The sequence below is a fragment of the Rhea americana genome, unplaced genomic scaffold (genome assembly GCF_003343005.1).
Source record: "Rhea americana isolate MKP2758 unplaced genomic scaffold, rheAme1 scaffold_82, whole genome shotgun sequence".
Lineage (NCBI taxonomy): Eukaryota > Metazoa > Chordata > Aves > Rheiformes > Rheidae > Rhea > Rhea americana.
Genome location: NW_028187001.1, coordinates 1,738,030 through 1,750,288, shown reverse-complemented (window position 1 = coordinate 1,750,288; position 12,259 = coordinate 1,738,030). Strand labels below are relative to the sequence as shown.

General features: G+C 37.8%; 2 protein-coding genes across 2 annotated transcripts in view; both read right to left on the bottom strand.

Moving 5' to 3' along the window:
* TXLNG (taxilin gamma) overlaps positions 1-217 on the bottom strand; it is a 25,295-nt gene extending 25,078 nt beyond the window's left edge. Inside the window, exon 1 of the mRNA XM_085323118.1 lies at positions 36-217. Coding sequence (XP_085179244.1) covers positions 36-173 — 138 coding nt within the window. The 5' untranslated portion in view covers positions 174-217. The remainder of the gene's footprint in view (positions 1-35) is intronic.
* A 3,574-nt stretch (positions 218-3,791) lies between these two features.
* Positions 3,792-12,259, bottom strand: part of SYAP1 (synapse associated protein 1) — a 29,965-nt gene continuing 21,497 nt past the window's right edge. The window contains exon 9 of the mRNA XM_085323145.1: positions 3,792-11,365. Coding sequence (XP_085179271.1) covers positions 11,238-11,365 — 128 coding nt within the window. The 3' untranslated portion in view covers positions 3,792-11,237. The remainder of the gene's footprint in view (positions 11,366-12,259) is intronic.

Sequence of the window (12,259 nt, the reverse complement as noted above, 5' to 3'; positions counted from 1 at the left end):
GCCCTACGGCCCCGACCGCGCGCCGCCACCGTTACCTCAGGACTGCCGCAGGGGGCGGCCGCCGCCGCCGCCGCCTCGCCGCTCTGGCTCCGGCTATGTGCCGCCGCCGCCGCCGCGCTGCCGCCGCTGCTGCTGCCTCCTCCGCGCGCTGCCTCCGCTCCGCGCGTCGCCATGATGTGACGGCAGCATCCAAACAAGCTGCCGAACCGAGGGACACCGGAAGCGCTCCCCGAGGGCCCGCCCCTTCTCCCGACCGCAGCCAATAGCCACGCGGCGTTCCGCACCACGTGGGCTGTTTGCTCCTCCCTCCCCCCCCCTTCCCCCGGCCGTGCTGGGGCCGCAGGGGTGAAGAAGCCAGCCTCGGGCGCCCCAGGGCGAAACGCACTACGTTTCCCAGCGTGCTCTGCGCAGCGCCGCAGGCCGCCGCGTCGCAGCGCGCACGGGGCATGCCGGGGGCGGTAGTCGAGTCTGCCGCAGGGGGAGCCGGGAGCTGTAGTCGTGGCGGCCGAAGGCGCTCGCGGGGCGGGGCGGGGCGGGAGACGGCCGGGCTGGTCCGGGGGAGGGAGCGTTCGCGGTGCCTCCGGCGGTGCCGTCCTGGTCCGCGTGACCTGGTTCTCCTAAAGGAGGGGGAGGACCTCAGTCAGAAGGGCGCCAGGAAGCGTTTCGGGCAGGCCCCCTGCGCGTGTAGCCACGGCCGGGACTGCGGCTCCTCGTGGACCGGTACAGCTGCAGAAATCGCTTCAGCTCCTTAGCCCTGCCCGCGAAGACGGCAGTATGCTAGCACCGAAAGTACCTCGCCCTAGCCAACCCGCTCTGCTCTGCGCGTGGCTTCTGCCCCCGGGAAGGTGGCTGTGCTTCAGGTACCGCTTCAGAGGGAGGCACGGCGGCCGCGTATGCTAAAAGAAAGACGGACGTTGCCGAGGCACGCGTGAAGTCCCTCAACCAGCCGTCACTTTCATAAGCACGTACGGGTCGTGTTCTTCTAGGAGAGTTTTGTAGAAAAACTTAACATAAAACTGAGACATGACAAACACAGAGCTTGGAAATGCATACGTTCCTGGTTTGCAGGAAAATAAACTTATCCCCTTCAAAACTCAAGGGAAGTATTTATGTTCTTTTCTGTAGTTACTAAATAGAAGCATCACACTAAAAATCATTAAATGCTTATTACCTCAAGAAAATAGGTAGAGTGGGTGTTTATCTTGACTGAAATAACTTTTGTGAGGCAATAGCTGCTTAAATTGTTTCTGTCCTTACATCCTAAATCTATTCTTTTTAAGAACTATCCAATTGCTAATTTCAAGAAGAAAATTTTATATTTGGGGGGTATCATTTTGATTATTGTGTGAGGCTTTTTATCCCCAAATAAGACTTGTTCTTTTACAAACATCCATAATAGTGGTATCATTCTTGGAAAAAGGAAAAAAGGATCCTMCCCTCCTACTTCTGAATGTTCATGTTTCAAAATCTCTCCCATGCATCTCTTCTGTTGAGAGGAGCAAGAAGTCCATCCAAATATGCTCCTGTTTATCCTAGAAGGGCTCATGCAAACCTTAAAGGTTTTAAGATTACTGTAATTTCTCCTAAGCATTATTTGAAAGTCTATGTATACACACACACACACACGCCTGTCTGTATGTGTATGTATATATATGTGTGTGTGTGTATGTATATATATCTCAAAATAAATTACTCTCGCTCCTTTCCTCCCCTTCCCTGAGTAGATCCTTTGTGCAAGAAGAGAAGGAAGAAGGAAATTATACATTTGAGCTACTTAGGAAAAAAGACAGAATTGCACAATTCTTTCTTGTTTTAAATCTTTAATGAAATTCATTATAAGGCCTGCTTTGGTGAAGTTGGATGCCAAACAAGTTAGCATGTATCGTTCAGTAAAAGTATGCATGAAGCCATTATGTCAAATAGTATCAGATGTTGGAGAACATACTTCCAGCAGTACTTCTTTTCACACTTAAATTGGCAGATGTTTTTTTCTGCTGCTACAATGACAGAGAGCAATTATAATTATTTTGTGAAGAAAAATACAGCTCCCTAGCAAGTCAGTTTTTAAGCAGGTTTAGTAGTTTCTGAGGACAGCTGATGTAAGCATCTTGAGAGAAGTAACATCAGCTTACAAACTTAGTTATAGATCCAAGGATGCAACRAATGCTTGCTGAATTATTGTCCTGAGAAGAATACAGATGTGAAAATGGATTAAGTAAAAACTTATAGTATTTTCAGTTAAATTTATGCTTGCAACAGAAGTAGTTATCACTGTGTTTACATGTTTCAGTGAATTATTTTTCTTTAAAAATGCACTTTATAGCAAAGTGTATGCGCTTTATACTACTAATACTGGGAATTAATATCCACTCCTGTGAGGTCAGGAACCCACTTGCAAATATACCATATTAATGACTTTCCTGGTGATACCAAGTATTAGGGATGAATTCAGATTAATAAACTAGGAGCAGTCAAGCAGCTGTTCCACCGAAATGGCCACTTCTAATAAGCATTTCCTGTAAGACCACCAAAAATAGTGGTCTTGTGTTTTAAAGTGCAGGARGACAAAATTTTAGGAAAATTGGTTCATTTTTTGAATTAATATATCTTTTAAATATCTTTAGTAATTCACTTTTTATATATTTTCAGGCAAATCCATTTTTTCCAAATACATTTAAGTTATGCCTGTACTATTAYCAGACTAAAAGATATCCTAACTTCACGAACTCTCTACACATAAGCAGTCAATCTGAAACTTCCCAAGTGCTTCATTGCCTCCAGAATTTAGGATGGGGACAATATAGTAAAAAATGATTGCTTCAATATATTTTTAAACACATCAGTAAGAATCCTACAGTGATAACGAGAACAAGATGTTTACAAATCTAGACTATGACAATGAGGAAACAATGAAATAAGGATAATATTTGTGGAGTCTCTTTCTCTGGAGATCTTCAAGGCCTGCCTGGATGCAACCCTGTCTAACATGCTCTAGGTGACCCTGCTTGAGCAGAGGTTGGACTAGATGATCTCCAGAGGTCCCTTCCAACCYTACTGATTCTATGATTCTGTGATTCTATGATACATTATTATTAAATGCAAGGCAGTCAGGAAACTGTTAAACTACAGCACCAACTTTAGTTTTGTCCTCTTCATTGTGATTACTATTCTGATTACTTTCACCAAAATTTCATTAATCAGCATTTTTCTTGTAATACTTTCTCCTTGGTACTGAAMAGAAAGTTGAATTCCTCCAGTGTTACTTTTCATAAGATGACCCATCAAAAATGAAAATGAAGGTGGGGGGTGACAAAAAAATTACTGTTCTTGTACTTCACAGGATACTAAATTTAAATGATGGCAAGTAGGGAAATTGGCCTGGGTTCAAATGTGCACGCTGATGTATGCACGTACTGGCTTAGTGTATAGTTGTAAATAAAAGCAAACAAGATGCCAGGATACACAAGGAGATGAGAAGTAATACAGAAAAATTTAGCATGTGTCAGCTGGGTGGTGCATCTTCCTACATATTTGTTCCATATGTCACACCTCCATCCCACAAAAAGAATGCTGAAGTTAAATGAGTTCTAAAACAAAATTGGCAAATATTATTAGGGGCATAGAAAAATTCCTATAAAACATGACTGAARAATCTGAAACTATTTGTCTTATAAAAGTAGCAAGTGGGACATGGCTGTTCCATCACCTTTCCAGGGATGGAGGTGAAGCTGACTGGCCWGTAGTTGCCTGGGTCCTCCTTCTTGCCCTTTTTGAAAACARGAGTGACAAAGTCAAGATCTCATGATTTCCTTTATATCACAGAATTAAGTTAAATTAAAAGGTGGCACATGTAAAACAAAAAGMTGTTTCCCCTTCACACATCAAAAAATGCAACACCCCATAAAACCAGTGAAGTCAGAAACGAGTTTAAAAAATGAATTGGACATTCATCTGGGTAGGAATCATAGCCAGGTACAGGTTCAAGCAAATGTAATGTGAAAGAGAACACAGATGTCATTCATTAGGTTCTGAAGGCAAATCTTTGATCACTCACGACTAAGATCAGTCTGTGGATCTGACTAATCCTGCTCTGCTTAATGCAACATTTCTTTTGTCATTTTTTAACACCAGCCAATACTGGAATCAGAAGCCACAATCCATGCTCCCAGCAGTGAGTGAAATCTGCTTGTGATTGTTCTGTGATGTTGAGACCAACTGGATGCAGACCATTCCCTATCATACCACTAAACTTTCGGCCTCAAAAACCAGGTAGCCAGGCCACCTCTTCTGGAAATAGTGCCTGGCCCACACTAACTTAAGGGCCAGGAACTGAGGGAGATGATAACAATTGCCTCAGGCCAAAAATTTGTTAAGGGTCTTTCTAACAATTTAACACCATAAGCATTCAAATTTTAGCATGTGCTCAGACATTGCTTAACTGACTAGCATTGACACAGCCAGAGAGACCAGAAGTGAGGTCATTATACAAGTTACTCTGCCCTAATGTTCCTGTGCTCCAGTATTTTTGTCTGCAAAGGCAATGGTTCCAGCTCTTTCATTTACGTTCCCACTAATTCTTTGACTCCGCATCCCACCAAGAGAGAGAGCTGTTTCCAAATCTGCATTAAATACATACAGAGACTTCTCGTCTACCTCAATGAAGCTCTTAAAATAGTACTTTTCATCCACCCAACGTGATGGGCTTGAAAGTCTTGTTATACAAGATGCAGGATGCATGTTGATGATGATACAGCAAAAGCAAAACTGTTTGATGTTTAAATTGCAGGCATCAAAGTCTTGTAAGGGCACACAGCCAGCATTAAAACTTTTCTGAAGTACAGGGAATAAGAAGTTAGATGTAATCAATCTACTCTCTGGCCATTATTTGAAATTCAGTTCATTTCTCAGGAAGAATAGGAAATGCAGAGAACCAGTAGTTTTGCCTGGCTCTGAAACCTTCACTTTTGCAATGAAAACCATAGCTTAAGAGAACAGACAATAGCAATTGCAGAATTAGTATTTTGTGCATGTATGCAATTAAATCCACACYAAGCATTGTTTTCTTTACAGTACCATATATCAAAGCAGGCATCAAATCTTTTAYTATTCTACTTTTATATGTAGCCCTTAACTAAGTGCGTTATTTTGTCTTTTCTTATTTTGTTAGAACCACTCAAATTGAAAAACAGTAACCTTTCTGACCATGTAGTCTTAGGTTAGGCATAACTCCTAATTATATCTGGAGAGGTTTGTCATAGCCTCATGAATCCCTGAGCTAGCAAAGGAAAGCATTCACAATCCCTCCCATAATGGAAACCAYACTTTTATGAAATGAAGTATATGATTCATTCTTCAAGAAAATTTCTGCATAGTTCAGTATCTCATTAAAATTGACAGTGACAAACTAATGATAATTATTTTGGTTGTTCCTCCTCTTGCAGTAGTTTCGAGTTTAAAATAATAGCTGGAAGGGAAAATACATTGTGATTTTTGCAATATATTTAGACACAAAAATACACGTGACTGTGCATTTATATATACATATATGAAGACCATGCAATCTTTGGCTATACTGAGAAGAAAATGAAGACCAGCACATCTTTTATGTTTTACAGAAATTGCATCAGCGCTGTTTTTGAAATAATTAACTTCAATATAATACAAAGAAAATATAGCAAAAAATCATTCACTGTTACCAGTCTGTTTAAAAAAATGGAACTCCAAAATAAACAAATCATGTTTATAACTAAGGAAAAAAACATTGAAATTTTATAGTTCAGAAGAAAAATCCACAAACAGATAAGAYTGTTTAAGGCTACCGTACAACTGTTATCGTAACAATATCAGGCAACACTCACCSAGTCACATTACACCAGGCCATACAATGCCTCTTTCTTCTAAGCTTCTGCTGAATGAAACCACAGTCCATTACCAGTGCTGTTCTCATGCTCGAATTCTACAGCGAGAGCCTAGACACAGCACACGCACCCAGGGCCCGACCTGGCTGCCGTTGCTTGTCAGTGCATTAGTAAGTAGCTAGATGATACTCTTCATTTGCCTTTTTATAACAGCTTTTACAAAGAAAAAGTCAGAAATCTTTGACAGCCCCACAGTTCAAGGATGCATCCTATGGGCAGGTGATAAGCTTCTGTACGTAGTGTTATTCTTTAAATGTATGAGATTAAAATTGACATGCTGTGCTTCAACACTATGTACAGAGCCCCACTAGGCAAATACAAATATATCAAATAGCAAGGGGAAAACCAGCTTTATGAGCCAGCTGAAGTGACAAATTGTTTATAGAAACAATTCAGGAAATAGAAAGCTTCAGTTAGGTTTTTTCTAGCAAATAACTATGAACAGTTGAATCAAACTCAAATAGTTGAATAAAACACAGGGGAACATTCTACTACTGTTTTTTTTCCAAAAAAAAAAAAAAAAAAAAAAAAACAAGCTTTTATGATCTCTCCACCTCCAAACAGATAATTGAATCAAAAATCACGTAAGTGTATTAACCAATAGCAACTGGACCAGCAAACAAATAGTTGAGAAGGATGCTTGGGTGCACACAATAACCAAGGATGTCAGTATTTCAGAAGAAAGCTGCTTCACTGTTCTGAGATTACCTAAATGGCTTTCTAGTAACCTCTTTCCAGTTTCTCAACTCTGCAAAATTACTATCTTCTGAGAAAACTTGCTAACAATCTTTTTTTGTTTGCTTTTCCTTGATATTTTAAACTGCATTTTCTCTTGTGTTCTATTTATAGTTTGCTATTATATTCCTGCTATTCAGATCCACTCCTTATTTCTTTTGGTTTTGTTCTGGATTTCTTACTGTAGTTGTTTTGTTGCACTTCAGTGTGTACCCAGTCTCAGTGCTTAGAATGATGTTGGTAAGAAAATGCCAGCATACTTATTTATGTGAATGAAATGTATTATTAAAACACATTTGGGATACAAAGGCCTATGAAATTTACTGTGAACATGAAGGTWTAACCTATGCTCAACTTGTTGCAAAAATTGAGCACAGACCCTCTACCTATGCATAAGCAATTAGGACTGTTAGACACTTGTCACACCAAATTAAATTAAAGCCACTGGAAAGACCAGAAAACTATGCAGGATTACAAATGTTTTCCAAGTTACAAGCAAGTAAGCAGACTTGAAAATATTAAGATGATTTTTGAAAACAGAGACTTTAAGTCTCAGAGCTCAATCAGATTCAGCCTTGTTATATTACTGCCTTTTAAAATGTAAAAATATTTAGTGGGCTGGGTTTTTTTTTTTAAGTACATTTGCTTTCAGAGAGACTTAGTAAACAAACTGTATGTAGGAAATATCTTTTATAGGAGYTATACATATAAAACCATTTATATAGGCTATGATTACATGAAAAGAAAGATGAAGTTTGATATAAAGGCTCTGTGCACCTAGCTCTGCTGAATTCAAGCAAGCAGGTCATGAATTTGAAAACATAAGAAATGATYAGGTTGGTTTTAAAGAAAGCAGACATTTGGAAAAGTGATACTSAGCTCTGAGCCAACCAGGGAAAACGTCCACTATCAGAAGAGGATTCCCTTGCTTTTAAGAGTTGTGTCAAATGTTGTATCAAATTGCATAATACATAGACAATAGCTTAGTCCAGCTTAAATCTGTAAGCAGCTGTATTTGTGAAAATGTAAAAGTAAATATTAAGCTTTGGATAGTCTGATTTTTATGAATGTAACAGGTTTAATGTTTGTGGCCTTTAATTAATTCTAAAATACAAAGAGCTCCTGAACAACCTCTTATTTTACCACATGACTTCTATCACATCTGTTAACTAGAAGGGAAAGTAAACCTTAAAAGYGAAAAAGTTTAAAACAGATTGTGCTCAAGATAAGCTGTTGTTGAGGAAATGTATGGTAACAAAGACCAGTAATTAGAAAAGCCAAAAATATGCAAGTCTAATACAATTCATTTTCCATGATGAAAAATATAGGAGGGCTTTCTGTCCAAGTTTCTAATAGAGACTGTTTTAAGTGGTTCTTTCTTAAAGTAACGACAGTTAAAGTTGCTTGGTTATTTTCCATTCTCAAGGGATGACTGTTGACTGAGTAGTTACAGCAATRATCTTTTCAGCCTCTTTACAAAAGTCTTCTGCAAAATGATGTCATCAAGACCCTTTCACCTGCTTGACTGCATAGTGTTGCGTGGCCCCTAGGTCACTTTATGAATTTTATTTTTTGGAAAATTTTAGAAGACACTACAAAATGAGATGAATGAAGTCAGAGAACAAGATTAAGAACTAAGGGCAGGAAACCTTGTCTTTGGGTCACATGCTAATGAAAAGACATTCCTGGAATAACAACCTTATACAAAAAGRGAGTCACAAGTTTGACCAAACTTTCTGTACTTCAGGAAAATCCACCAAGTACCATGTCATTGCCACCACTTTGTCTCCTTGACTTCTATTCCCTTTCCATCAGACTGACTTAATGAACAGCAAAAGCTTAATAATTCATATTATCTTATGAACTATTCCTTTTCATAYTAACTTGGATACGACACACCTGTCTGTTACGCTAAGAAAGAACCAGTGTGTACGTGTATGTGCGTGTATGAGCTCTTGCAATATCCACAAGGATTTTCTAATGCCATGAGCAGGCACTAAAAAAGTTCCAATATGTGAAGAGCCATAGGTATCTCAGATTTTTCCCACCTTATGTTACTTGAACTTCAAAGGACACTTTCACGTTTACTGTTTGGAATCCCTTTAATCTATGTTACTGGCAATATTTTACAAATTTAGGTCCTGTCCTACAGTCCGGATTGTGCATCATCCCACCAGGCCAACTGAATCTATTTTTATATCTGATTTTAGACAAACAAAACATTATAATTTTTCTCTATTTGGACAAAGTCTTCCATGACTATGAAAATAAAAACCTGTATGGACATGATGACTGGTTGCCTTGAACAGCAATACTGCAATAAGCAAACATGGAAACAGCAAATGATTTGAAATTAGGTAATAATATCCAAATTATATACCTATTAGTAAATCACTCAAGTTTGGCTATGAAAATTATTTGTTATGTGCCAGAAATCCATCAGTTTCTACCCAAACTTTGATTTTTGTTCTTGGTGCTTTTACATTTAGTTGCACTTGTGTTTTCTAGTTAGATTCTAGTCTACACTGATCAAATGGCTCCTTGAAAAAACCAGCTTAGCTCTTCCCCCAAAATATCACTGCTTTTCTGTTCAACAAATCTACATTTACACAGCAAACTTACTTATCAATATAACTTTTCATGGGAAAATTATCAAGTACATGGATTTCTCCTGCAATGTGACAGTGCCAGTGAAATCTCATTATCAGAAATCATATAAGGACAGCATTTTGGCAGTACAAGCAAACTCATGAGGTCCTTCTCCCAATGTTCCCAGCAGTCCAGGTTTGGATGTTAATCTCTTATAGGGAAAAATCAAATTCTATATACTTCAAGGCAATTTATTGTTCATATTGATAGAAAATTTGTAATTATCAACAATAGAAAAATACAATTCCTGAATTAAAGGATTTGTTATGCCATATCTCAGCAGTCACTGAACTACAAGCATGTTGAAAAAAATCCAAACAAGTGCAGATTTCAGAAGTTTTATATGAGATAGGTACTTGGCATATGTAAGCTTTTACTCTCTCTCTTTTTTTTTTAAACACATTCTCTGAAGTACTCCATGGATCCTTATTGGCTCCCTGGTTCAAGAATGGAGAGTATTGTAGAAAAACAAATGTAAAAGTAGGTTCTATCCTTTTTTTTTTTTTTCTTTTTAAAATGAGAAAAAATGCAAAGGTGTTCAGTAAATTCCAAATTAAGAAATTTGGAAGAACTGGTCCATTTTGAAGCCTGAACAGACTAGGATGGGAGCAATGCTAATAAGAACAGAACTAGTAAGGGAGCATTGCCAATGTGAACAGAACTTACTGCATATAACTTTCACGTAATTCAATTGTGCTCCACAGGTCCACTTCATTTTACCCATTTCCCTTCATACTTAGACTCTTACAGGTGTCTTATTACAGAAGTTTATGGAATGGATGACAAATAGAACATTAAATTTTCATTTATATACATCAAGGTACTCATTTAATGGGAAAACTACATTTAACATCCAGATGTCTAATAAGGATCAAAAAATCTTTTACAGAAAACTTTGTATTTATATTTCATGACTTATGTACTGTGACAAAGTATATTTTTGAAATATGCACAAGTCTGAAGTATCCAGCCATAGTCAGACGTATTTTAGCATGTTYGCCCCTCACCCTGCCCTCACTTCAAAGAAACAAACCAATTTTATACATATCTATAGTATTTAATAAAGAAGTCCAAACCAGCCAAAGTTTTATATTTTTCAGCAGTTAAAATAAGGAGAAACATTTAATTTGCTCTCATGCTGACAGCAAAATTAAATGGAAATACAACAATCTTTTGAAGAAAGAATGCACTGAACTATCTCTCTTTGTGGGGAAAGGCCACATCTGAGATATGGCATAACAAAAACAACAGGTTAAATCAAGCAGGAACTATTCTTGTTTTTAAATGTGTAAATATTTGCCAGATATATCACCTGATCAATAACAAATCTGTACTTCTTTTGGAGTCTGAATTAGTATTTTTTTAAACACACTATCAGAAGTTATTCTGATAGGATTTTATATAAATTCTTTGGCTACATATGTTAAGAAACTTAAATACAAACAAAAGCTACTAGTTACAAGTACCTTAATAAATGGTACACATTTACAGATCATACAGGGAGAGTGCAAATGTGATGAAATATCATTACTTTCAAGGACTAAGTTATTTACAACATCCAATTTTACACCCCAAACAGAAGGCTGCGGACAAACTTAAATTGAGATTCTTCAGTTTAAAAGTGTTCCTGTAGAACTTCTTGGCCACCTAAGAATGCCTCACACTAAACTCTTGCTTCCTGTAGTAATCTTACCACTTTTAATTATTACTTGTAATCTGTAGTGCCTCTCATTTTCTTTTCTTTTTCTTTTAAAAGAATGGTGAAGAAAATGCTCATATAAAGAACAGCAATACTRGTTATATCCCTATATGGAATTATAATGGTTTTAAATTCTTTCATGTTGTTTGAAGATCTTTCGTAAGCAAAATATGAAAGCAGAATTTCATGTCAGCTTTTAGAAAATGTTTAGAGTTATAGTGATTTCATGAAAATGCTCAATTTTCTTCTTGCAGCATTTCTTCTATTTCTTTGTCCCAGTTGTCATCACGTTTTTCTGATTCTGTCACCACCTCATATTCCTGAAGCTCTTGCTGTAGTTCCTTTTCCCAATCAGCAGTCTCTTCTACAAGAGATAAACGATATGCGAGAATCAACTTGGTAATATCAAGTATCACTTTTTCTTTTTTTTTTAATAGAACTAGATGAATTTGCATTGAATCAATCTTATCTCCTTTGTATTCTATGGAAATTCTCATCTAAAATTAAATGATCAAGATCAAAAATTTTCTTTCAACTGACCAAAAAAGGAATGCATGCATGCATCTGGATTTCTGTGTGCATGAGATCATAGAATGGTAAGGCTGGAAGGGACCTCTGGAGGTCACTTACTCCAACCCTCAGCATAGCCCATACGGGGATTGAACCCGTGGCCTTGGCATTWGCAGCACCACGCTCTAACCAACTGAGCTGCATGCTATAACAAAGATATAAAATAAATAGGTTAAAAAAAAATAAAAGCAACTATATRGCTTAGCTGTAAGCAGTTTTCTTTTCCAAACTCCTTTCCCATAGCGAACTCAAGTCTTTCCCTCTATTACCAACTCAGTCTCTATCAAGTCTGACCAAAAAGTGTGTGTTATTTAGGAAATGAGTAAAAGTTCGTAAGTTTGCAGAATATATTTYCCTGAAAAATCAAGACCAAATATTGTGGATGATTTAAAAAATAGGTGTTTTCTGCACTGATACTTGTAGTTAAGCAWGTTAATTTAATCAAGATTAAAGGCAATCACATTTCATACTTCTGGGCAAAACGTGAGTCAGAAGGCATTTCTGTGTTGTTAGTCTCCGCTTTATTTGACTATCTATCATATGCAAGAGAATGGGAGAGGAGATGGGCATCTGAAGTATTACATTATAATTATTATAATACTTTGGATATGAAGGTAGGTAATTCCATAGTCAAAGTCAATAAGGCCAGCTGAGATTTTTCTAAACAAATTGCATGTTAATGACTTAA